This window comes from Cervus canadensis, chromosome 30, assembly GCF_019320065.1.
Source record: "Cervus canadensis isolate Bull #8, Minnesota chromosome 30, ASM1932006v1, whole genome shotgun sequence".
Classification (NCBI taxonomy): Eukaryota; Metazoa; Chordata; class Mammalia; order Artiodactyla; family Cervidae; genus Cervus; species Cervus canadensis.
The window spans coordinates 14284772-14311123 of NC_057415.1; the positions used below are offsets into that span (position 1 = coordinate 14284772).

General features: G+C 42.4%; 1 protein-coding gene across 1 annotated transcript in view; it reads right to left on the minus strand.

Annotated features, from left to right (window-relative positions):
• The window catches only part of FBP2 (fructose-bisphosphatase 2), a 43690-nt gene that overhangs the window by 5860 nt on the left and 11478 nt on the right, over positions 1 to 26352 (minus strand). Inside the window, exons 4-5 of the mRNA XM_043453695.1 lie at positions 11914 to 12054; positions 4833 to 4970 (exon numbers count right to left, since the gene is read on the minus strand). Of these exons, the coding sequence (XP_043309630.1) occupies positions 4833 to 4970; positions 11914 to 12054 (279 nt within the window). The remainder of the gene's footprint in view (positions 1 to 4832; positions 4971 to 11913; positions 12055 to 26352) is intronic.

Below are 26352 nucleotides of genomic sequence, written 5' to 3' on the forward strand. Positions count from 1 at the left end.
AACCCTAAATGCCATGGAGAGGTCAAATAACATAAGGTGGAAACATGATGCTGGATTTTGTAAAAGAGGATTACAAAGGGCTGATATTGGAGCAAAGAGGGTTAAAGAGGGAATGAAAGGAAAGAAAAACTTTCAAAAAATGAAAACTTTCTTTCCACTTCTGGGTATTTATCCAAAAGAATTGGAAACAGAATCTCAAAGAGATATCTGCATACCCATGTTCACTGAAGCATTATTCACAATAGCCAAGAAGTGGAAGCAGCCTAAGTGTCCACTGATGGATGGATGGATAAGGAAAATGTGGTGTATACACACAGTAGGATATTATTTGGACTTTGAAAAAAAAAAATCTTGTCACTTGCTCAACTGATATCAAGCAGGGCCCTTTGGGGTACCTAGGCACAAAAACTTTCTGTGTCCCCCATTTCTTTGATTATAGGAAGCAGCCTTCATTGAGCCTTCATAACCTTCCCTGAGTTACAAGGGGCAGATTCAAGCAGCTGTTAATCAGAATAGGGAGGGGATGGGAGATCAAGGAGAAACAGTCAAGAGCAGCCTTGGGACAAGGTCCTGTTTTCCCCATCAAAGGATACACACAACAATATCTTTGAACTATTTTGCAGATACTGAAACCCCCTCCAGGTGGGAGAAGACAACAGTTAATGACGGTATGCCGCCCACAAGCACGTAGACCCCAGACCAGTTGGACCTGAAGGTTGATGATGCTGATTCCAACTCAGCTCACCACCAACCCATCAGAAGAATGTCCACAAGCTGATCACGTCCTCTTTGGACAATTGCTACAAAACTTCTCACTATCTTCCCCAAGAGGGGACACATGATTTTGAGGGTATGAGCCTTCTGTGTCCCCCTTTGCTGGAAAGGCAATAAAACTATTCTTTTCTACTTCACCCCAAATTCTGTCTCCAAGGTTCAAGTCGGCACCAGTGTACAGAGAAGCTGAGCTTTAAGCATCACAACATGGGTGAAACTTGAGAACATTGTGCTAAGTGAAATAAGCCAGTCAAAAAAGGCAAATACAACATTATTTCACTTATATGAGGTATCTAAAGTAGTCAAATATATAGAAACACAAAGTAGGATATGGTTACTAGGGATGGGGGTGGGGGGAAGGAGAAGATGGTGAATTGTTGTTCAATGGCTATAGAATTTCAGTTTTGCAAGATGAAAACTATCCTAAAGCTCTGTTGCACAACAGAAGGCCTAGATTTTAATCTTGGCTTTCTCAGTTAAAAGTCACCTTAGACAAGTTACTGAATAGGGAAGAACAACTCTGAATACATACTGTATCTGTTTTTTCTTTTGTTGTTGTTGTTTGTTTTTATTTCAACCTTTGTATCCTATTGCTTTTACCACAAGAATGCTGCCTCTAGGGGATTTTCCTGGTGGTCCAGTGGTTAAAAATTTGCCTTGCAATGCAGGGGACGTGGGTTCAATCCCTGGTCAGGAAACTAAGATCCCACATGCAGAGGTACAACCAAGCCTGCACACCACAACTAGAGAGTCCATGCACCATAACGAAAGATTCCATTTGATGCAATGAAGACGTTGAGTGCTGCAACTAATACCCAATGCAGCTAAGTGAATAATTAACGAAGAACGTATTTGTGATTGATGTTGCCTCTAACTTGAAATATACAGGATAGCCCATTCTCATGGCTCTGACCTTTAGAAGTAATCCTTGGGTAAGGAAGATTCCCTGGAGAAGGGAATGGCAACCTACTCCAGTATTCTTGCCTGGAGAACTCCATGAACAGAGGAGCTTGGGGGGGTTACAGATCATGGGGTTGCAAAGAGTCAGACACGACTGAGCAACTAACACAGAGAGAGAGAAATAAAAAGTTGCAGAACAGAGAATAACATTTGTCTTGTTGGAGATTTACAGGAACATCACATCCTGACCTACCTGGGCAACTGCAAGGACAAAGGATCCTGACACCAAAAAGTTTGCAACAAACAACCACATCCTCTCCCTTTTTAGTATAAAAGAGGCCTGAATTCTAACTCAGGCAAGATGGTTCTTTGGGACACTAGTCCACTATCTTCTTGGTCTGCTGACTTTCCTAATAAAGTTTCTATTCCTTGCCCCAACAACTCGTCTCTTGTTTTATTGGCTTGTCATGTGGCAAGCAGTAAGAGCTTGCACTCCTTAACATTACTTGACTGTTCTGGGCCTCAGTCCCCTTATTTGTAAAATGAGGGTTGTGGTATTAATACTTATCTTGTAATCTGTTGGAGAATTGATGAGTTAGTACATGATAAGCACTTGGAACAGACACAATACACAATAGCTATGATTATCATGGCTAATAGGAGAAACTGCCACTGGTAAGAGACAGAAATAGCAAAGAAGGGCTGCTCTTTCCACAGTGGTGGATGGTGTAGAAAAGTGCTGGTCCACTTCCCATCTCCTTGGGGTGCAAGAGCAGCCAAAACACAAAGACCCTGCCAGAAAGCAATGGCCTCTGGAAGAATGAGGAGTGGAAGGGACACTGCCTGCACACCCTGGAGATGGGCTTCCCAGGGCAAAACTACAGGACAGCAAAGGGACTTCTTTTCAAAACAGAATATTCTATTTTCTTTCCTTTTTTAAGTGTAAGAGTAAACACTTCTTATTTAAACACGTATTATTTAAAATAAGGAAGAAGAAATCACAACATATTACACATCTTTAAAAGCTGACTCTTACTATACTAAACACCATAAAATCCAGAAAAAGAATATAGTATTTTTTATTAATTAACTACTTGATATGCTTTTTCCCCTTCAATTTTCTTGGTTGTATACTCTTTGATTGCCTCTGCAAATGACAATGGTTTTTGCAATAATTTCCAGAAAGAGTTACAATGATTTCTTTTCAGTGACATGTTGCACATATTCATACATCAGAGAAAGTCAAGAACTCCATAATATTAACTTCTAGAAACCACTATTAACAAGATGGCACATTTTGAAGACATTTTATTCATACACACATCCTATATATACATATGTGTATGCAGAAATACATTCACATGTATTTAATGGTGTAATCCATTTTGTTGACTGCCTATCTTGTGGACATGTCTCACTACCAATATATAAAGCAGGACTTAAATTTCTAATAGATGAATAGCTGTGTGGCACAACACTTTACTAGAATATTGTGAATGCCCCAGCCAACCCTTCTTATTGGATACTTCAGTTGTTCCTTCGTTGTTGTTATAAAACAATACTGCAGTGACATATCCTTGTTCATTTATCTCTGTTTTTATTTGATCAATTGGTTTTTTAGGATCAGTTTCCGGGGAAAATTTAGGATTAACTGAGTCCAAAGATATGAATATTTAATATTGGAAATCATACTGTCAGATTGCCCCACCCAGAAAGTTTGGGAAGTGAGGGGGGACATTTAAGTTTCCTTTAATATTTATAAGAGTACTTATTTTCCCACACCACTGAGCACTATACATCTGTTGAATCTGTGCAAATCTCAAATGTGGAAATGATGTTGTATTTTAATTTGCATTTCTTTTTTATTAGCATCTTCCAATTTGTTAACTGGACATTCCTGCTTCTCTCATGACTTGCATGAGTGTGCCCTTTGACTGGTTTTCTGTTTGGGTGTTCATCCTTGGATTTGGGTCCTCGTGTAGTCAGACTCTTCACCTGTTGTTGGTCAAACATGGATGACTCCTTTGTTTCTCAGTTTGAAACTTCTCCTTCAAAAGGATTTATGGTTTTGTTTTTTGTTTTGTGTGTGTGTGTGTGTGTGCCTAAGAGTTTGGTTTTCCAGTGGTAAAATAAGTATCTTCCTTTATGGGTTCTAGAAGAGGTATGTTTTACCTTAGAATGGGAACCATTGTGAAATTATCGCCAAGACTGGGAAGTTGTAAATAAATAATTTTGACTTTATCAACCTCACAATCCATATCCTATTACTTCTGCCCTTAAGACACCTAAGGGGCTTCCCTGGTGGCTCAGACGATAAAGCGGATGGGTTTGTGTGAGATGACAAAGGAGAGATACTGGAAACCGCACTTCTAAGATTTTTGCTTCAAGAACAAACAAGAGGGAAAGAAGAAAACTCTCTAAAGCTTCAGTCTGAGGCAGCAGAAGTATGTCCAGCATCCTGCTGACCAAGTGCTCTGGACTCCATGGAATCCTGAGCACTTTCTGCCTAGAGCTTGTGAAGCGCTTCCAGGGACAGCCAGGCTGGCACCTCACACCACTGTCCTTCCAGTCCCTTCCAGTGTGGGTCAGACTTCACACTCTAGACCTGGAAACACTGTGACTCCCTCCCACATTTGTCTTAATAGGGCTTTTTGTATGGCAGGCATACTTATTGGATTGTTTGGGCTGTATTAATAGCCACATGAAGTCTAGGACTCGGTGTTCACCCTTAGAGCCAAAGACCTTTCTAAAACTTGGAGTAAACACCATGTCCTAATGTTAGACCACGTGAAAGGGACCTTCACTTAAATATAACCGAGTGACCAGAATCTACACCATGGCAGCTCGGCAAAAGATGAGAGATGCTCTGGCCTAAAACTCTGGATTTTGAAAAATTGGTCTCTGCCTTCTTCATAGACAATTTCTCCTGGATAAACCAACCCTAACCTAGAAAGTAATACCGTTAGTAGAAAATTTTAGCTATCAAAGAAAGATATTGATTGCTAATGAAGAAAGTCAGAGTCCGCCATGCTCACACTGGCCAAAGCCACAAACAGGGGCAACAACCTCTTTCAGCCAGCCCCCCACAGCCATTTCCCAAACAGGAACCCACTGAGACAGTCTTCTCCCTGCTTCTGCTTCAGGCTTTCTTCACTCACCTCAGGAAACTTCTTTTTCTGCACATATTCTGTGGTGGCAGCATCAAAATATTTGGCATAGCCCTCGTTGAGGCTGTAAATCTTTCCTTTCTTTTTAATCTTGACATCTTTTTCCACCAAGACAAATTCACCAAGAGCCTAGAAAGGTGAAGGGAAATACCAGGAAGAAGAGAGATATCAGGAACCAGAAGTCAATAGCACACACTCCAATAACCAGAGAACAATAACTGAGGTGGACCTGCTGGAAGGACCCAGGGGGTAGCGAGGTCCTCCTGTAGCCTGTCCAGCGATGTTTTTATGAGACTTACAAAGAACAGGGACAATGTGGAGCCTGCACAGGTCGCACAAGCTGTGATATAACAAAAAATAAAATAATTCAAAGGAATAAGAAGGAAAATTTCCCTTGTAACTCTCACTGTAGCTAGACTACTCATTTGTAAAGAACCTAGCTGTATTTATCCCCTCAAGTTCTCATCCCCAGTTAATCCTTAATGTTTTCAGGAAGATTTGGGCCATCAACAATGAGAGGAAGAAGTTACACAGATGGGATTTGTCATGAAAGTGGGGATGTAATTAGACCACTAGTTTGTGGTCCAGTTATTTTATCTTAATGACTCAATCTTGGAAGCCATTCAAATTTCCTTGCATCCCTAAGGACTTCCCTAGTGGTCCGGTGGTTAAGACTCCATGTTTCCAGTGCAGGGGGCATAGGTTTGATCCCTGGTGGGGATCCTGAAAGCTGCACTTCACAGCAAAAAAAAGAACAAAAAAAAAGCAAAGTTCCTTGTACCCCAAGTATTCTTATACAGGCTAAAGAGGAAATCCCTTCAATCAGAAACTGTATTCACTTGGCATGAAGAATCATTGATAAAATTTATTTTCATCCTCAGAATTACTAACAAAAGTGCCCCATCTCCCTATAGCCACCTGGTCCCTTTCTGCAGGGCATCCCTCAGGTATCTCTTTACCTGAGAGCTGATGGTCTCATCTCTAGGGCGGCAATTAGCTAGCTGCAAATTCACTTTGAAAGGCTCGATGTCTCACTAAGTCACTAGGAAGGAAATCAAGACCTGGAAATCTAATCAGTTCTGATTAAACTTTGAAGACTGAGAAAGGAAAAATCCCCTAAGATGACAGCTCACAGCTAGAAGATTCCTAATGAACATTGACAACACTCTGACAAAGAGACAAGGCTACACTGACCGTGTCTGAAATAAGACAATGACAAGGATACTCAACCGCAAAAATAACCAAACACGCTTCTCTTCTGTGAAATGTGAGTACTGACTGCTTATTTACCAATGAATCTTCACCCTCACTTTAACCTTCCCACCTCCTAGATAAAAATTGAGATACAAAATCATTAATTGTACCCACATCTAGACAATACCCAATCCAGAATTGACCCTTTCTTTTTCAAACCTTCCTTAGAATCATCAAGCAAAAGCCCATGTTCTATATACAATAAGACCATGCCAACCTCCTCTCTCATCTGAATGAGACTGTTGAATGGCATCACCAACTCGATGGACATGAGTTTGAGCAAGCTCTGGGAGTTAGTGATGGACAGGGGTCTTGGCATGCTGCAGTCCATGGGGTCGCAAAGAGTTGGACACAACTGAGCAACTGAACTGAACTGAACACCCTCTCAGCACGAGGTCTCATGGTTCTTCTAGAATGCCTTCTCCCAGGCTTAGTAAACCCAGCTTCTTAGGGAAGTTCTTGACAGTCTCTGGATCATGAACTTTAGTAACCTGCTCTAGACATTTGTTGCTTTGGAGTAGCTCAGCGTGGAGTTTCACTTTTTAAAAGCACCTGAACTTCCTTTGAATAATCAACGCTTCCTATTGGATGCCAGTCTAGAAAGACTCTAAGCTGGACCTCCCCTAGCCCAAGGTCAAGTACCTGACTTGGCTTGGTATTAGCAAAATATTAGCAAAGTATTAGCAACATAATTACTCCTCCCTGGCATTTGAAACCTGAGTGAGAGACACAGCATCATGGGTGGTGTCCAGACCAGGGGCAGTGCTGTGGGACTGGTCCTGGGAATCCTGTCTCCTAGGCCTGCCCATCTCTAACCTGGGGCCTCAGCTTTCCTGTTAATGCAATAACACCCTCAACTTAGTTAAGCCAAGATCCTTGACTCTTTTAGTTCAGTCACTCAGTCGTGTCTGACGCTTTGCGACCCCATGGACTGCAGCACACCAGGTTTCCCTGTCCATCACCATCTCCCAGAGTCTGCTTAAACTCATGTCCATTGAGTCGGTGATACCATCCAACCATCCTCTGTCATCCCCTTCTCTTCCTGCCATCAGTCTTTCTCAGCATCAGGGTCTTTTCTAATGAGTCGGCTCTTCGCATCAGGTGGCCAAAGTATTGGAGCTTCAATTTCAGCATCAGTCCTTCCAATGAATATTCAGAGTTGATTTCCTTTAGGATTGACTGGTTTGATCTCTTTGCTGTCCAAGGGACTCTCAAGGGTATTCTCCAGCACCACAAAGATCAAGACAGATACACAACTGTTGTCTAAATAATGTCTTCACTTGTTTATCCACCCCAGGGCTGGGAATGTGGACACTCAGGCCCCTGACGAGTTGTTCTCTATTGTGGGATGAAGATGGTTGTGGAGTCTTACTCCAACCTGGAAAATATATACCTTTGTTCTGACTGTGATCACTAGCACCCATCGTGCATACAAATGGCCTTCCACAACTTGGACAAGAGGGCACCTGATGATCAGGCACCATATCCCTGCCATTCGGAAATTATATCTGCCATATGTAAACAAATATGTCTCATTGTGGCTTAGACCACAGTTGAGGGTTTGGTTAAGTGAGGTAATCCCTCTGTACCTGAACAAAATTTGTGCTTTGACAAAATCAAATTACCAGCTCTGCAAACTCACAGATTAGGGAGGCTCTGGTTGCCCCATCAAGGAACTCTGTCTTGTGAGGCCCTGCCTGAATAACGTGCAGGCCACCCTCCATGGTTTTCTATCTGTAACAAGTGCCATATGCTGTTTCAACCTCTCAGACAGGTCCTAAGCTTCATACATAGGGTCCTTGTTCAAGTGTCCTTTGTGGGTTTTCAGGCTAATAAAGAGAGCTCAGCAGAGAGCGTGTGACAATTGATACAGGAGGGAAGTGGACAGGGCACAGTCTTTAAAAGAATGACATAATACGAGGACACAAAATAAACTGACTAGAACCAAATAGGTCCAAGATGGCAGACAGAGTCGACATTCACTAGACCTTGAGCCTCAGTGCACATTAGCAAACTAATATGATACACCCACAGGCACCATGACCAGAGCTGTGTGCTCTCTCATGCATCAGCATGTAAACTCCTGACAGACAGTTCCTGTTTGACCAGTGTGTTATCTCCCTCCACTACCTAGTATGGTATCTGAGGACTCACTGGATGCTCAATCAGTTCAGTTGCTCAGTCGTGTCCAACTCTTTGCGACCCCACAGACTGCAGCATGTCAGGCCTCCCTGTCTGTCATCAACTCCTGGAGTCCACTCAAACTCATGTCCACTGAGTCAGTGATGCCATCCAACCATCTCATCCTCTGTTTTCCCCTTCTCCTCTTGCTTTCAATCTTTCCCAACATCAGGGTCTCTTCCAATGACTTAGCTCTTCACATGAGGTGGCCAAAGTATTGGAGTTTCAGCTTCAGTATCAATCCTTCCAATGAACACCCAGGACTGGTCTCATTTAGGATGGACTGGTTGGACCTCCTTGCAGTCCAAGGGACTCTCAAGAGTCTTCTCCAACACCACAGTTCAAAAGCATCAATTCTTCAGTGCTCAGCTTTCTTTATAGTCCAACTCTCACATCCATACGTGACTACTGGAAGAAGCATAGGCTTGACTAGATGGACCTTTGTTGGCAAAGTAATGTCTCTGCTTTTTAACATGCTATCTAGGTTGGTCATAACTTTTCTTCCAAAGAGTAAGCATCTTTTAATTTCATGGCTGCAGTCAGCATCTGCAGTGATTTTGGAGCCCCAAAGAAATAAAGTCAGCCACTGTTTCCACTGTTTCCCCATCTATTTGCCATGAAGTGATGTGACCAGATGCCATGATCTTCTTTTTCTGAATGTTGAATTTTAAGCCAACTTTTTCACTCTCCTCTTTCACTTTCATCAAGAGGCTCTTTAGTTCTTCTTCACTTTCTGCCATAAGGGTGGTGTCATCTGCATATCTGAGGTTATTGATATTTCTCCCGGCAATGTTGATTCCAGCTTGTGCTTCATCTAGCCCAGCGTTTCTCATGATGTACTCTGCATATAAGTTAAATAAGCAGGGTGACAATATACAGCCTTGACGTACTCCTTTTCCTATTTGGTACCAGTCTGTTGTTCCATGTCCAGTTCTAACTGTTCCTTCCTAACCTACATACAGATTTCTCAAGAGGCAGGTCAGGTGGTCTGGTCTTTCCATCTCTTTCAGAATTCTCCACAGTTTATTGTGATCCACACAGTCAAAGGTTTTGGCATAGTCAATAAAGCAGAAATAGATGTTTTTCTGGAACTCTATAGCTTTTTCGATGATTCAGCGGGTGTTGACAATTGGATCTCTGGTTCCTCTGCCTTTCCTAAAACCCGCTTGAACATCTGGAAGTTCTCAATAAACACCTGTAATTTCAAATTAAATTGAAATACTGAACACCTGCTTTTGATTCATGGAATACTGGAAACTTTGAAATGGGCTTTGACCAAAATTATCTGAGTTTTCACAAGACCTGATTATATTTGTCAAAGGAGTTCACAAGTGATAGGCAAAGTCTCCAGCATTTAAAAGAGAAATTCTTTAAGTTACACATATTGTCAAAAATTTCTCCTGAACATGTTTTTTTTTTTTTAGATTTTACATGTTTATTAAAATTAATCTTTCATTCTTTCATCAAGAGGCTCTTTAGTTCTTCTTCACTTTCTGCCATAAGGATGGTGTCATCTTCATATCTGAGGTTATTGATATTTCTCCCAGCAATCTTAATTCCAACTTGTGCTTCATCCAGCCAAGCATTTCTCATGCTGTACTCTGCATATAAGTTAAATAAGCAGTGTGAACTAAAGAGCCTCTTAATGAAAGTGAAAGAGGAGAGTGAAACAGTTGGCTTAAAACTCAACATTCAGAAAACGAAGATCATGGCATCTGGTCCCATCACTTCATGGCAAATAGATGGGGAAACAATGGAAACAGTGAGATTTTACTTTGGGGGGCTCCAAAATCACTGCAGATGCTGACTGCAGTCATGAAATTAAAAGATGCTTGCTCATTGGAAGAAACGCTATGACCAACCTAGACAGCATATTAAAAAGCAGAGGCATTACTTTGCCAACAAAGGTCCATCTAGTCAAGCCTATGCTTCTTCCAGTAGTCACGTATGGATATGAGAGTTGGACTATAAAGAAAGCTGAGCACCTAAGAATTGATGCTTTTGAACTACGGTGTTGGAGAAGATTCTTGAGAGTCCCTTGGACTGCAAGGAGATCCAACCAGTCCATCCTAAAGGAAAATCAGCCCTGAATATTCATTGGAAGGACTGATGCTGAAGTTGTACTCCAGTACTTTGGCCACCTGATGTGAAGACCTGACTTATTGGAAAAGACCCTGATGCTGGGAAAGATTGAAGGCAGGAAGAGAAGAGGATGACAGAGAATGAGATAGTTGGATGGCATCACCAACTATCACCAACTATATGGACATGAGTTTGAGTAAGCTCCAGGAGTTGTTGATGGATAGGGAGGCCTGGCATGCTGCAGTCCATGGGTCGAAAAGAGTCAGACACGACTGAGAGACTGAACTGAACTGAACTGAATCTTTCATTCTAGCTGCTGCTGCTGCTGCTAAGTCACTTCAGTCGTGTCCGACTCTGTGCGACCCCATAGGCGGCAGCCCACCAGGCTCCCCTGTCCCTGGGATTCTCCAGGCAAGAATACTGGAGTGGATTGCCATTTCATTCTAGAGGCCCCCCAAAATCATTTATTCTCAGAATAGATACCTTGCTTTTGTGAAATGATGAATTAGCTTGATCATAGCATTACAAAAGAGTTTCATAGTTAGCAAGTAAACGTATGTGTAGTAAATTTATTTATTGTTTTTAGTATTTTCCATTGACATGAAAAATTTTAAGAACAGTTGATCTCCTGAACATTTTTAGTGTACATTTGCCATGAAGGCTCAATCTTTGTTTTTGAACTCTGTGTCTTTATCCAATTACTTCTTCCAATCAGCACTGTGTTATATTTTTCATCTACCCAGAGGTTGTGCTTCTTCCTCTTCTGCTACTGCTATTTTATCATTGTGGGAAGTGTGGAGAATAACACAGTTTCTGATAAAACAGCTTTCTACCAGTGACTCCTCCTTTTGGGAAGAACATGTATATTAGGGGACATCCTCCAAACTGGTGTCCAATAGGGTAACAGCAGTCCAGTAGTCACGTGTAGTTACTTAAATTAATTAAAATGAAATAAAATGTAAAAACCCAGTTTCTCAGTCACACTAACTCACTGCAAATGTTCAGTGGTCACAAAAGGCTAGTGGCCACCATACCAGACAGCATAGATTACAGAGCATAACCATTATCACAGAAAATTCTACCAGATGGTTCTACTGTAAAGAATCCATGTTTGGGACTTCCTTGGTGGTTCAGAGGTTAAGATTCTACCTTTCCAATGTAGGGTCACCAGTTGGATCCCTGGTCAGGGAACTAAGACCCTGCATGTTGCACAAAGCAGCCAAAAACAAACAAACAAATAAAAAGAATCTGTTTCTGCCTGGAAATTGGCAGCATTGAGATTCTTAAGTCATTGTAGTTCCACAAACCACAGAAGCTGAATATATTTTTTTGATAATAAATTCCTCACAAACAGGACCTAAGTGATACATTTGACCATGTAGAACCCCTCAAGTACCCTCCCATGAACAGAGATCTTAATGTTTTTAGATGATGCTGTTGGTCCCCCAAACCAGACTCTCTGGCCCCCAAAGCAAGCATTAGGAATAACCAGTAAATTATCCCAGGGGACAGGAATGAAAGCACAAAGGCTCATATTTCATCACCAGGTACCTACTGGGTCCAGCATGAAGAGGTCCACTCCTTGCCCGGTGGAAAGAGCCACTAGGGTTGCACTTCCATAGAGCGCATAGCCAGCAGCCACAATGTTGCGACCTGGCTGCAGGGCATCCTTTTCAGAAGGCTCATCCTCTGAGGTCTGCAAAAAAGAGTAAGAGAAACATTACTGTCTCTGGAGAGAGCCCTTTGCCAGAGGCGGCATCACCGACTCGATGGACATGAGTTTGAGCAAGCTCTGGGAGCTGGTGATGGACAGGGGCGCTTGGTGTGCTGCAGTCCATGGGGCTGCAAAGAGTCAGGCACAACTGAGCGACTGAACTGAACTGAACTGCATATCAGATCTGCTTGAACCATGGAAGGAAGTGCGCTTCCCAGATTTCCAAGCTGCAGTAAAGCGAGCTGGAGAAAACGAGTTGCCATGTTACTGACTGGGTCTAGCTGAGCCATTGCAAAGGCCATTCTTGGACTTCTCCATTTCCTGAACATAGCTGTCTCTATCCTGCCAAGAACAGCATGCCAAGGTGCTAAGATCACAGCCTCTCTTAAAAATCATAAGCCATGCTCCTTAATGATTATAATGACCACGGTCATTGAGCTCTGATTTTGTGCAATATCTCATTTTACATACACAACAGCACTCTGAGATAGGTATATTTATGGTCTCCATCATCCAGATGAAAAACTCAGAGCCTGAGTGATTAGATAATTCACCCAACATCAAGCAGAACTGGAATCAACCCAGGCAGCTGCCCCTTCAAGGCCCTGCCCCTGCCTGTTCACACCCCCAGGGCCCAAGTCTACAAATCTGGACATTTTCATGAGGAAGCCTCTCTTGTCAGCTAACAGTGATAACAGTGTGCATGGAAGTGGGAATTCAGTGAGACAAGATGAGGTAGGCATCCAAGGAAGAAGCAGCAGAGGTTCTTGATGGAAGGGGAGAGCTGCAGATGAGACTGGATTTCAAAACCTGCTTTTCCAAGGATCCCTTGAAGGGCTTGTCCTCCCCTCCTTTCTTATGTTCAAAAAGGCAAGGAATCAAATCTTATGAATTTGGAAAAAAGGAGAGTGAACTTCCTGCCCTCACTGTAAGGAGCTGACTGGATGGCGGAAGGAGAGGCAGGAACATGGCCACTGGGCTTGCTCAGTTCTTTTTCCACCGTCGTCTAAGATTCTGACTACACTGCATACACTTTGGAAGCAGTGGGGGAGGGGGGAATGTTTGCAGGAACACTAGGGCTCTGGTTCTACACCCTAACATCATTATGGATGGCAAATGTGAGAGGAGCTTTGAAGGAAAAGTGAATGGGCAGATCTGAATGAACTATTTTCAGAGCAACAGATCCAGCTAGCTTCAGCTTCACACACTGAGCAAATAAGTATGACATATGTGACAAGCTGAGGCTCCAAACTTGCTTCCCAAAGATCACCATATCCAGAGGCTGTGCTGCTTCCTATGCAAGGATCAAATGAAAAATTGTTGGTCTTACTGCTTCGACTGTCATTCGATTTTCTCCCATCTGTTTACTAGAGTAGCTGCCACAGATATTCAGCTAGAGGCTGTGTTCTCTCTAGACACCAGTGAGTTTTGGCTAAAATGTTAGGGGAAACACTGATTGAAACCACCCACATTGGTCAGGCACGATAGTAACCTCTTGCATGAGTTATTTAAGCCAGGAAGTCCTGATAAGGAACACAGAACTAACAAGCCACCACCAACTGGAAGAGTTGGGAAAAGGTCAAAAGGAGATACCACATGTCCTGTCACCCTCTCAAAATCTTCCTTGATGGAATCCACCTTGGCTGAGCAATGTGTGCACCAGTAGGAAGGACCCAAAGTCAGAATGATTGGCCAGAGATGACCAGGAAATTAATCCCATCCCCATAAAACCCAAGACTGAGATTGGGAGCCACGTGGCAGAGCAGTCCTGGGTTCCCTCACTCTCTTGCTCATAACCGGGGCAGCCCTTCCCGATAAAGTCTCTTGCTCTGTCAGCATTTGTGTCTCCTCAGACATTTCACTTCTGAGTGTTAGACAAGAGCCCACTCTTGGGCCCTGCAAGGGATCTCCCTTCCTGCAACAAAAAGACAGGTCCAGAAATACTACATAGAGATTTCCTCCTGAGCAGAAAATTCCAGAGAGCTGGAAACTGATGGAAGTGAAAGATAACACATTTAAAGTTAGGAAGACCGATTTGGTGATTATGTTCATAGGAAAGAGAATGATTGAGCTTGAATATTATACACACATTGGAAGCATGTCCATTATGAGAAGTAACTCTTGAAAAAAAATTTTTTTGGAGGGGGCCAAGCCATATGCCAGCAAATTTGTAAAACTCAGCAGTGGCCACAGGACTGGAAAAGGTCAGTTTTCATTCCAATTCCTAAGAAAGGCAATCCCAAAGAATGCTCAAACTACCGCACAATTGCACTCATCTCACACGCTAGTAAAGTAATGCTCAAAATTCTCCAAGCCAGGCTTCAGCAATACGTGAACCGAGAACTTCCAGATGTACAAGCTGGTTTTAGAAAAGGCAGAGGAACCAGAGATCAAATTGCCAATATCTGCTGGATCATCAAAAAAGCAAGAGAGTTCCAGAAAAACATCTATTTCTGCTTTATTGACTATGCCAAAGTCTTCGACTGTGTGGATCACAATAAACTGTGGGAAATTCTGAAAGAGATGGGAATACCAGACCACCTGACCTGCCTCTTGAGAAACCTGTATGTAGGTCAGGAAGCAACAGTTAGAACTGGACATGGAACAACAGACTGGTACCAAATAGGAAAAGGAGTACATCAAGGCTGTATATTGTCACCCTGCTTATTTAACTTATATGCCGAGTACATCATGAGAAACACTGGGCTGGATGAAGCACAAGCTGGAATCAAGATTGTTGGGAGAAATATCAATAACCTCAGATATGCAGATGACACCACCCTTTTGGCAGAGAGTGAAGAGGAACTGAAAAGCTTCTTGATGAAACTGAAAGAGGAGAGTGGAAAAGTTGGCTTAAAGCTTAACATTCAGAAAACTAAGATCAGGGCATCTGGTCCCATCACCTCATGGGAAATAGATGGTGAAACAGTGGAAACAGTGTCAGACTTTATTTTTTGGGGCTCCAAAATCACTGCAGATGGTGACTGCAGCCATGAAATTAAAAGACGCTTACACCTTGGAAGGGAAGTTATGACCAACCTAGATAGCATATTAAAAAGCAAAGACATGGGATCGGGATGGGGAATAAGTGTAAATCTATGGCTGATTCATATCAATGTATGACAAAACCCACTGAAATGTTGTGAAGCAATTAGCCTCCAACTAATAAAAAAATAAATAAAATAAAATAAAAAGCAAAGACATTACTTTGCCAGCAAAGGTCCATCTGTTCAAGGCTATGGTTTTTCCAGTGGTCATGTATGGATGTGAGAGTTGGACTGTGAAGAAAGCTGAGCACCAAAAAATTGATGCTTTTGAACTGTGGTGTTGAAGAAGACTCTTGAGAGTCCCTTGGACTGCAAGGAGGTCCAACCAATCCATCCTAAAGGAGATCAGTCCTGAGTGTTCATTGGACGGACTGATGCTGAAGCTGAAACTCCAATACTTTGGCCACCTCATGAGAAGAGTTGACTCACTGGAAAAGACCCTGATGTTGGGAGGGGTCAGGGGCAGGAGGAGAAGGGGATGACAGAGGATGAGATGGCTGGATGGCATCACCGACTCGACGGGCATGAGTTTGAATAAACTCCGGGAGTTGGTGATGGACAGGGAGGCCTGGCGTGCTGCAATTCATGGGGTCGCAAAGAGTCGGACATGACTGAGCGACTGAAATGAACTGAACTGAACTGAACTGAAGCCATGTGGCTTGTAGGATCTTAGTTCGCCAACCAGGGATTTTTAACCTGGGCACCCAGGAATGAAATCATGGAGCCCTAACTACTGGACCATCAGGAAGTTCCTGAAAAAAAAATTTCAAGGTAAAAAAATAAGTTGAAATTATATGAGATTTTATATCTTTTAAAGTACTCTCAGGGAGAAAGAAATTTTCCTCTACCCTTTTAAGTTCTTCAGGCTCTTCTAAGAATTAGACTGATATGAGACAAATTAACAGGATTAAAAAAAAAAAGGTTTAGTAATAAGTTTACATGGGAGAGACCCAGGAAAATTGTAACTCGCCAAAATGTCTAAAGCCCTCATCACCAGCTAAAGACAAAAGAGGATGTTGGAGGTAGTGGCTTGGGACTTCAAAGGTGAGGAAGGCAATTCACATGGAGATGGAAAAGCAAATGTTTGGTAAATAAATGTTCCCTGGACCCTGCAGATACAGAGTGCAATTCTAACAAACAGACTCTGCTAAGTTCTTGCCAATCTACAAGCCTAGTTTCACACTATAATATTGATGGTAATAGCTCCCTTCCGGAAACAAGGTCTCACTATCCACATTGTTTTAGGCAACTGAGGGGTAGATTAAAGGTTCTTCCTGAGTCTTTTGGGCCTTAAAAATAATCAGCCTGAATGAATTTTCATGCCATGGAGACACTTTTTGGGGTGGAAAATTTTGCTTCCCTATGGCACAGCACTTTCACATTATGTTTTATGAAACAATGAAGAGGCTCTATAAAATTTTTTTGAAAGAGAATTTTTCAAAGAGAACTTTTCTCTTCTTCTGAAAGAGGAGAGATGGAGGTCAGAAAGGTACACAGCATCTTGAAACCAGCCAGTGATAAAGCTGGGGCTTGACCCAAGTCTCTTGGTGGGAAGCCAGCATTCTTTGCAACATCACATGGAATATGGGGCCAAGTTTGCTGTTGACTAGTAAAATCACAATGACTTTTCTTTTTTTGGCCATGCTGTGCAGCTTCTGATTGAACCCCCATGCTTGGCAGTGAAAGCACAGAGTCCTAACCACTGGACTATCAGGGATTCCCCCAGGGCCTTTATCTTTACACCAAATTTTATCCTTCTTTAAAGATGCCACATTCCTTTTAATATTTTTGTTATTTTCATATTTCCTCAGGACTACAAAAACCATTAATTAAAAAATCAAACCTGTATATTCCCTTTAATATTTTTCCTTACTTTCACAATCCTGCATTCTTTCTAATACTCTTTTTTTCTTGCAGCTAGATACATTTCATCCAACTTGCACATGTACTCAATAAATTCACTTTACTTCCAGATTCCTAGGCCACATACAGATTCTGAGAACCAGGCTCTAGAGAAATGATTCTCAATGTGGCCAAGCAGCAGCATTATCACCTGGGATCTTTGAAATGCAAATTCCTGAACCTCACCCCAGGCCTACAGAATCAGAAACCCTGGGCCCCCAGAATCAACCTTCCACACTAAAGTGTGAGGCTACTGCTCTACAGCATGATCTCCTAAGGACTTTCAGCAAGGTGGAAGTCAAATGCAGAATTGGATTTTTTATTAAAAATCTTTAGTCTTCCCCATTGAAGTTTCTGAAATATCTTCATTTAGTCATCAGAAGGATTACATTTTCTGTGTATGAAACCAGAGTTCTATTCTCTGATTTCTCCCAAACTAGAGCCTATTCTTTCTCAGAGCTGTGATCCTGCAGCCTCCACTTGGCAGCACACCTTGTCCTTGATCCTCTAGACTCTGCACTGGGGCTTGAAAAGAACCACTCCTCCCCCTTTGGCTCCTCTGGCTTTGAGTTACAAATAGACCTCACTGGCCTTCAGTTTAGTTCAGTCTCTCAGTCATGTTCAACTCTTTGTGACCCCATGGACTGCAGCACACCAGGCCTCCCTGTCCATCACCAACTCCCAGAGCTTGCTCAAACTCATGTCCATTGAGTCGGTGATGCCATCCAGCCATCTCATCCTCTGTCGTCCTCTTCTCCTCCTGCCTGCAATCTTTCCCACCATCAGGGTCTTTTCCAATGAATCAGTTCTTCACATCAGGTGGCCAAAGTATTGGAGTACAGCTTCAGCATCAGTCCTTCCAATGAATATTCAGGACTGATCTCCTTTAGGATCGACTGGTTGGATCTCCTTGCTGTCCAAGGGACTCTCAAGGGTGTTCTCCAACACCACAGTTCAAATCATCAATTCTTAGGTGCTCAGCTTTCTTTATAGTCCAACTCTCACATCCATACATGACTACTGGAAAAACCATAGCTTTGACTAGATGGACCTTTGTTGGCAAAGTAATGTCTCTGCTTTTTAATATGCTGTCTAGGTTGGTCATAGCTTTTCTTACAGTGAGAAAGTATCTTTTAATTTCATGGCTGCAGTCAGCATCTGCAGTGATTTTGGAGCCCCCCAAAGTAAAATCTCATACTGTTTCCATTGTTTCCCCATCTATTTGCCATGAAGGGATGGGACCTGATGCCATGATCTTAGTTTTCTGAAAGTTGAGTTTTAAGTCAACTTTTTCACTCTCCTCTTTCATTTTCATCAAGGGCTCTTTAGTTCACTGGCCTTAGAAAAATTTAAATAATACCTTCTAGACCCAGGGCTTCCCTCCAGCTATTGCCCCATCTCTGTCTTCATCTAGGTTCTGGAATGGAGAACATCTGCCTACACTGGTTATCTCCCTTCTCCTGTCCTCACTGCAGGCTGCAACTAAATTGGGCATACCTCTTTCTCTTACCAGTCTTCCTCTTACGCTGCTTCTTGGTAGCACTGGATCCAGTAGCTCCTGTCTCATTCGTGAGATGTGTCTCTCCTGAGCTTCTGTCCACTTCCCTCTTTTCTGAATTTCTTTCTAAGACTCTCCATATGCCTTCTCTTTGCTTTTGCCAACTCCCCTTCTTCTGACCTTTGAAACATCAGTGCTGCTCCTGGTTCTTCCCAGCACTCAGAATACCCAGCCAGAACATCTAAAGAACTTTCTTCATTGCCACCTTGTGGAATGTGGTGACTCCAACTGGCCCACTCTATGCTCCAGAAATCTGTTTGGGGCTACAGCATTCTGATGAATATCCACATAGAAGTTATGGGGTGACCATCTTTCCTCTGCCACTGGCTAAAGAACAAGAGAAAACTGGGAAGGTGAGATGAGAGACTTCAAGGGAAAAAGCTCTCCTGGCCTGACCTTCTCTGGTTCAGTCCCTCTCTGAAGCTTTGAGGTTTCTTGACTCATCCCTGACATTTATAACAGAGTCCTAACTAATAAAGCTCTCTTCTCTTTATATTCCACACAATTCTTGGCCATCTCACCTGCAGCCAAAACTCTAAGCCCCACACAGATGCTGCCTCCCAGACCTACAGCTCCATCTCCCCTGATAGCCCAGCCTTGGAGCCACCTGCCCACCAGACATTCCTGCTCAGGTATTCCACAGATGCCTCAACCTTAACACGTCTGAGATGGACTTATCTGCCCCTTCTCACTCACCCCTCCCCAAATCCCTGATTTTCTCCCACTGCTGCCCATCTTGACAAATGGTTCCTGGAGCAACTTCAGTGTCACCCTCCCCACCATCTCCTGACCATCCTCCTCACCCTCATCCATAGCCTTTCAATCATTCAGTCCAGTCAGTCCTGCTAGCTCTCTCCCCAGGACCATGCCTTCCTCTCTATCCACCCCCACCATTACTTCGTCTGAACAAACCACCACCTTCTGTCTGGTCCCCTGACTTCATCCTCACCCTGCCCTCACCTATGGCCCTTTACTTCTCGAAACACTTCACTGACTTCCCACTGCCTTGGGTCCAATATTCCTAACTCCTTTTACCAGGTCTTCCAAGACCTGACCCCTGCTGGCTGACCAGCCTTGTCCAACACCATCCTCTCCCTCTCTAAACCCAGGCCCTGGCTCACCAAGCTTATTTTCTCTTCTTGAACATTCCATCCTGCATGTGAGCTCCAGGACTCTGCCTGTGCATGTGTTCCTACTCAGAATGGCTCTCTCCTTTCTCCCATACCCTTTACCTAAGGAACTCATACTCAGCCTTCAAGTCTCAGGTAAAACATCAGCTTCCCCATAGAAGCCTTCCCAGACTTCAAGGTTTGGTCTTCTGGGTACTCAGTGCTTTTCCTCTGATGCTCCCAATATAACTCATTAGCGTGATTGATGTCCGGCTTCCTAAATAGACTGTAAGCTCCATGCTGGCAGTGCTGACTGTCTTGTTTACATCTGCTTTCCTACCTCAGTGCAATCCGGCCCGTGGTTGTTGCATTCAGTTCATACACACATAAACACAAGCAAATTTATTCACACTCATATATACTTTTTCACCAGTATGCTGAATAGTCTATTGTATGGACACCCCAAATTTAATCAATCTCTGTCACTTAAAGTTTAGGTTTTTCCTAAATTTAAAAAACATTTTTTGACTCCCTGGTGATCCAGTGGTTAAGAGTCTGCCTGCCAATCCTGGGGACACAGGTTGCACGGGAAGATTCCACATGCCACCAGGCAACTTAAACCCATGCATCACAACTACTGAGCCCACATTTTAGAGCCGGCAAGCCGCAACTACTGAAGCCTGCGTACCCTAGGCCCCGTGTGCACTGCAACACGAGAAGCCACAACAACAAGAAGCCTGCACACTGCAACTGGAGAGTAGCTCCCTCTTGCAGCAACTAGACAAAGCCTTCACACAACAATGAAGACCCAGCACAACCAAAAATAAAATAAATTTTTAAAAAATTTCTTTTAAGTTTTTACTTAAAAATAATTATAGATCCACAGGAGGTTGCACAGATAATACAGAGAGATCTTGTGTACCTTTCACCCAATTTCCTCAAATAGTTACATTTTATATATTTTATGATAGTACAATATTAAAACCAGGAACTGAGGTTGGTATTAAGTGCATGTATAGCTCTATGGCATTTTAACATGAGTAGATTATGTGCACACCATCACATAAAGATACAGCACTTAATTTGCATTTTCTAATTTGCATTTTCCTAACAACCAGTCCATCCTAAAGGAGACCAGTCCTGGGTGTTCATTGGAAGGACTGATGGTGAAGCTGAAACTCCAATACTTTGGCCACCTCATGCGAAGAGTTGACTCATTGGAAAAGACCCTGATGCTGGGAGGGACTGGGGGCAGGAGGAGAAGGGGACGACAGAGGAGAAGATGGCTGGATAGCATCACCGACTCGATGGGCATGAGTTTGAGTAAACTCCGGGAGTTGGTGATGGACAGGGAGGCCTGGCGTGCTGCGATTCATGGGGTCGCAAAGAGTCAGACACGACTGAGCGACTGAAGTGAACTGAGCTGAATGACTTGTGATGTTGGACATTTTTCATGTGCTTATTTGCCAAAAAATTTACCTTACCTGTTCTGTGACATGTCTCTTCACATTCTAAGTGAATTGCCTGGCATTTTTACAGTTGAGTTTTGAAAGTTCTTTTATATTCTAGGTATGAGTCCTTTGTCAGGCATGTGGTTTACAAATAATCTCTATAGTTTTTATACTCATCCCCTTAAAAGAGCTCTTGGCAAAGCAAAAGTTTTTAATTTTAATGAAATCCAACTATCATTTTTAAAAATTTTATGGATGATTTTGGAATTAGGTCTAAGAACTTAAGCCCTAATTCCTAGAGATTTTTATCTTATGTTTTACTATAATTTTTTTAAAGTTTTATGTTTAGGGAGTTCCCTGGTGGCTTAGTGGTTACGATTCCAGGCTTTCACTGTAACGGCCCAGGTTCAATCTCTGGTCAGGGAACTGAGATTCCACAAGTTGTGTGGCAGGGCCAAGAAAAAACAATAAAAGATTAAGTTTTAGGACTTCCCTGGTGGTGTAAATGCAAATCTGCCTGTCAGTGCAGAGGACACCAGTTCGATCTCTGTTCCAAAAAGATCCCACATGTCTCGGAAGAACTAAGCCCATGTGCCACAAGTACTGGACCCATGTTCTATAGCTCAGGGCTGCAACTACTGAGCCCACTCGTCTAGACACCATGCTGCACAATAAGAGAAGCCACCACTTTGTAAATAAATTTATTTGTACTCTTTTTTTTTAATGTGTGTGTTAGTCGCTCAGTCATGTCTGAATCTTTGCGACCCCATGGATGGTAGCCTGCCAGGCTCCTCTGTCCATGGGATTTCCCAGGCAAGAATACTGGAGTGGGTGGCCATTTCCTTCTCCAAGGCAAATTCCTGACCCAGGGATTGAACCCAGGTCTCCTGAATTGCAGGCAGATTCTTTACCATCTGAGCCACCAGGGAAGCCCACTCTTTTTTTTTTTTTTTTTTTTGGTAGATTTCACATATAAGCAGAAACAGAGTTACAGACATGAAAAATAAACTTATGGTTTGTTGGTGGTGGTGGTCAGTCACTAAGTCGTATCCCACTTTTTGAAACTCCATGGCCTGCAGCATGCCAGGCCCCTCCATCCTCCACTATCTCCCCGAGTTTGCTTATATTCATGTCCATTGAGTCAGTGATGCTTTCTAACCATCTCATCCTTTGCCACCCTCTTCTCCTTTTGCTCTCAATCTTTCTCAATCATCAGGGTCTTTTCCAATGAGTCTGCTCTTACCATCAGGTGGCCAAAGTATTAGAGTTTTAGCTTCAGCATCAGTCCTCCCAACGAATATTCAGGGTCGATTTCCTTTAGAATTGACTGATTTGATCTCCTTGTAGTCCAAGGAACTCTCAAGAGTCTCTTTCAGGACAATGCAAAAGTATCAATTATTCAGCACTCAACATCCTTTAGGGTCCATACATGACTACTGGAAAAATCATAGCTTTGACTATACGGACCTTTGTTGGCAAAGTGATGTCTGTGCTTTGTAATACGCTGTGTAAGTTTGTCATAACTTTCCTTCTAAGGAGCAAGTGTCTTTTAATTTCATGGCTGTAGTCACCATCCTCAGTGATTTTGGAGCCCAAGAAAATAAAATCTGCCACTGCTTCCGCTTTTTCCCCTTCTACTTACATGAAGTAATGGTATTGAATACCAAGATCTTAGTTTTTTGAATGTTGATTTTCAAGCCAGCTTTTTGACTCTCTTCTTTCACCTTCATCAAGAAGGTCTTTAGTTCCTCTTCACTTTCTGCAATGAATGATATCATCTGAATATCTGAGGTTGTTGTTGTTTCTCCTGGCAATCTTGATTCCAGCTTGTGATTCATCCAGCCTGGCATTTTGCGTGATGTACTCTGCATATAAGTTAAACCACCAGGGTGACAATATACAGCCTTGTCATACTCTTTTTCCAATTTGGAAACAGTCAGTTGTTCCACTTCCAGTTCTAACTGTTACTTCTTTACCCACATACAGGTTTCTCAGGAGACAGATAAGTTGGTCTAGTACTCCTATCTCTTAAATAATTTCCCACAGTTCATTGTGATTCACACAGTCAAAGTTTTCAGCATAGTCAATGAAGCAGAAGTAAGATTTTTCTGGTACTCCTTTGCTTTCTCCATGATCCAACAAGTGTTGGCAATTTCATCTCTAATTACTCTGCCTTTTCTAAATCCAACTTGTACATGTGGAAGTTCTTGGTTCACATACTGTTGAAGCCCAGCTTGAAGGATTTTGAGCATTACCTTGCTAGCATGTGAAATGAGTGCAATTGTATGGTAGTTTGAACATTTTTTGCCATTATCCTTCTTTGTGATTGGAATGAAAACTGACCAGCAGTCCTGTGACCACTGCTGAGTCTTCCAAATTTGCTGATATATTGAGTGCAGCAGTTTAATAGCATCATCATTTAGGGTTTTAAATAGCTCAGCTGGAATTCCATCACCTCCACTAGGTTTGTTCATAGTAATATTTCCTTAGGCCCACTTGATTTCACACTCCAGGATGTCTGGCTCTAGGTGAGTGACCACACTATTGTGGTTATCTGCATTATTAAGGCCTTTTTTTATATAGTTCTATGTATTCTGGCCAACTCTTCTTAATCTCTTCTGCTTCTGTTAGATCCTTATCTTTTCTGTGCTTTATCATGCCTATCCTTGCATAAAATGTTTCCTTGATATCTCCAATTTTCTTGAAGAAATCTCTAGTTTTTCCCATTCTATCATTTTTCTCCTTCTCTTTGCATTGTTCATTTAAGAAGGCCTTCTTATCTCTCTTGTTTTCTACGAACTCTGAATTCAGTTGGATATATCTTTCTCTTTCTCCCTTGCTTTTTGCTTCTCTCCTTGCCTCAGTTAAAGCTGCCCCAGACAACCACTATGCCTTCTTGCATTTTTTTTTCTTTGGGATAGCTTTGGTCATAGCCTCCCGTACAGTGTTATGAACCTCCATCCATAGTTCTTCAGGCACTCTGTCTACCAGATTTAATACCTTTAATCCGTTGGTCACGTCCACTGTATAATCATAAGGGATCTGATTTAGGTCATACCTGAATGGCAGACTGGTTCCAGATCAGGAAAGGAGTATATCAGGAAAGGCTGTATATTGTCACCCTGCTTATTTAACTTATATGCAGAGTACAGCACGAGAAATGCTGGGTTGGATGAAGCACAAGCTGGAATCAAGATTGCTGGGAGAAATATCAATAACCTCAGATATGAAGATGACACCACCCTTATGGCAGAAAGTGAAGAAGAACTAAAGAGCCTCTTCATGAAAGTGAAAGAGGAGAGTGAAAAAGCTGGCTTAAAGCTTAACATTCAGAAACTAAGATCATGGCATCCAGTCCCATCACTTCATGGCAGATAGAGGGGAAACAGTGGAAAGAGTGGCAGACTTTATTTCTTTGGGGCTCCAAAATCACTGCAGATGCTGACTGAAGCCATGAAATAAAAAGATGCTTGCTCCTTGCAAGAAAAACTATGACCAACCTAGACAGCATATTAAAAAGCAGAGACATTCCTTTGCCAACAAATGTCTGTCTAGTTAAAGATATGGTTTTTCCAGTAGTCATGTATGTATGTGAGAGTTGGAATATAAAAAGAGCTGAGCACAGGAGAATTGATGATTTGAACTGTGGTGTTGGAGAAGACTCTTGAGAGTCCCTTAAACTGCAAGGAGATCCAACCAGTCCATCCCAAAGGAAATCAGTTCAGTTCAGTTCAGTCACTCAGTTGTGTCCAACTCCCTGCGATACCATGAACCACAGCAGGCCAGGCCTCCATGTCCATCACCAACTCCCGAGTTTACTCAAACTTATGTCCATTGAGTCAGTGATGCCACCTAACCATCTCATCCTCTGTCATCCCCTTCTCCTGCTCTCAATCTTTCCCAACATCAGGGTCTTTTCCAATAAATCAGTTCTTCCCATCAGGTGACCAAAATATTGGAGTTTCAGCTTCAACATCAGTCCTTCCAATGAACACCCAGAACTGATTTCCTTTAGGATGGACTGGTTGGATCTCCTTGCAGTTTAAGGGACTCTCAAGAGTCTTCTCCAACACCACAGTTCAAAAGCATCAATTCTTCAGCACTCAGCTTTCTTTATAGTCCAACTCTCACATACATACATGACTACTGGAAAAACCATAGCCTTAACTAGATGGACCTTTGTTGGCAAAGGAATGTCTCTGCTTTTTAATATGCTGTCTAGGTTGGTCATAGTTTTTCTTGCAAGGAGCAAGCATCTTTTTATTTCATGGCTTCAGTCAGCATCTGCAGTGATTTTGGAGCCCCAAAGAAATAAAGTCTGCCACTCTTTCCACTGTTTCCCCTCTATCTGCCATGAAGCGATAGAACTGGATGCCATGATCTTAGTTTTCTGAATGTTGAGCTTTAAGCCAGCTTTTTCACTCTCCTCTTTCACTTTCATGAAGAGGCTCTTTAGTTCTTCTTCACTTTCTGCCATAAGGGTGGTGTCATCTTCATATCTGAGGTTATTGATATTTCTCCCAGCAATCTTGATTCCAGCTTGTGCTTCATCCAACCCAGCATTTCTCATGATGTACTCTGCATATAGGTTAAATAAGCAAGGTAACAATATACAGCTTTGACGTACTCCTTTTCCTATTTGGAACCAGTCTGTTGTTCCATCCAGTTCTAACTGTTGCTTCCTGACCTGCTTACAGGTTCTCAAGAAGCAGGTCAGGTGGACTGGTATCCCCATCTCTTGAAGAATTTTTCAGAGTTTATTTTGATCCACACAATCAAAGGCTTTGGCATAGTCAATAAAGCAAAAATAGCTGTTTTTCTGGAATTCTCTTGCTTTTTCGATGATCCAGTGGATATTGGCAATTTAATCTCTGGTTCCTCTGCCTTTTCTAAAACCAGCTTGAACATCTGGAAGTTCACAGTTCATGTATTGCTGAAGCCTGGCTTGGAGAATTTTTGCATTACTTTACTAGTGTGTGAGATGAGTGCAATTGTGCAGTAGTTTGAGCATTCTTTGGCATTGCCTTTCTTTGGGATTGGAATGAAAACTGATATTTTCCAGTCCTGTGGCCACTGCTGAATTTTCCAAATTTGCTGACATATTGAGTGCAGCACTTTCACAGCATCATCTTTTAGGATTTGAAATAGCTCAACTGGAATTCCATCACCTCCACTAGTTTTGTTCGTAGTGATACTTCCTAAGGCCCACTTTA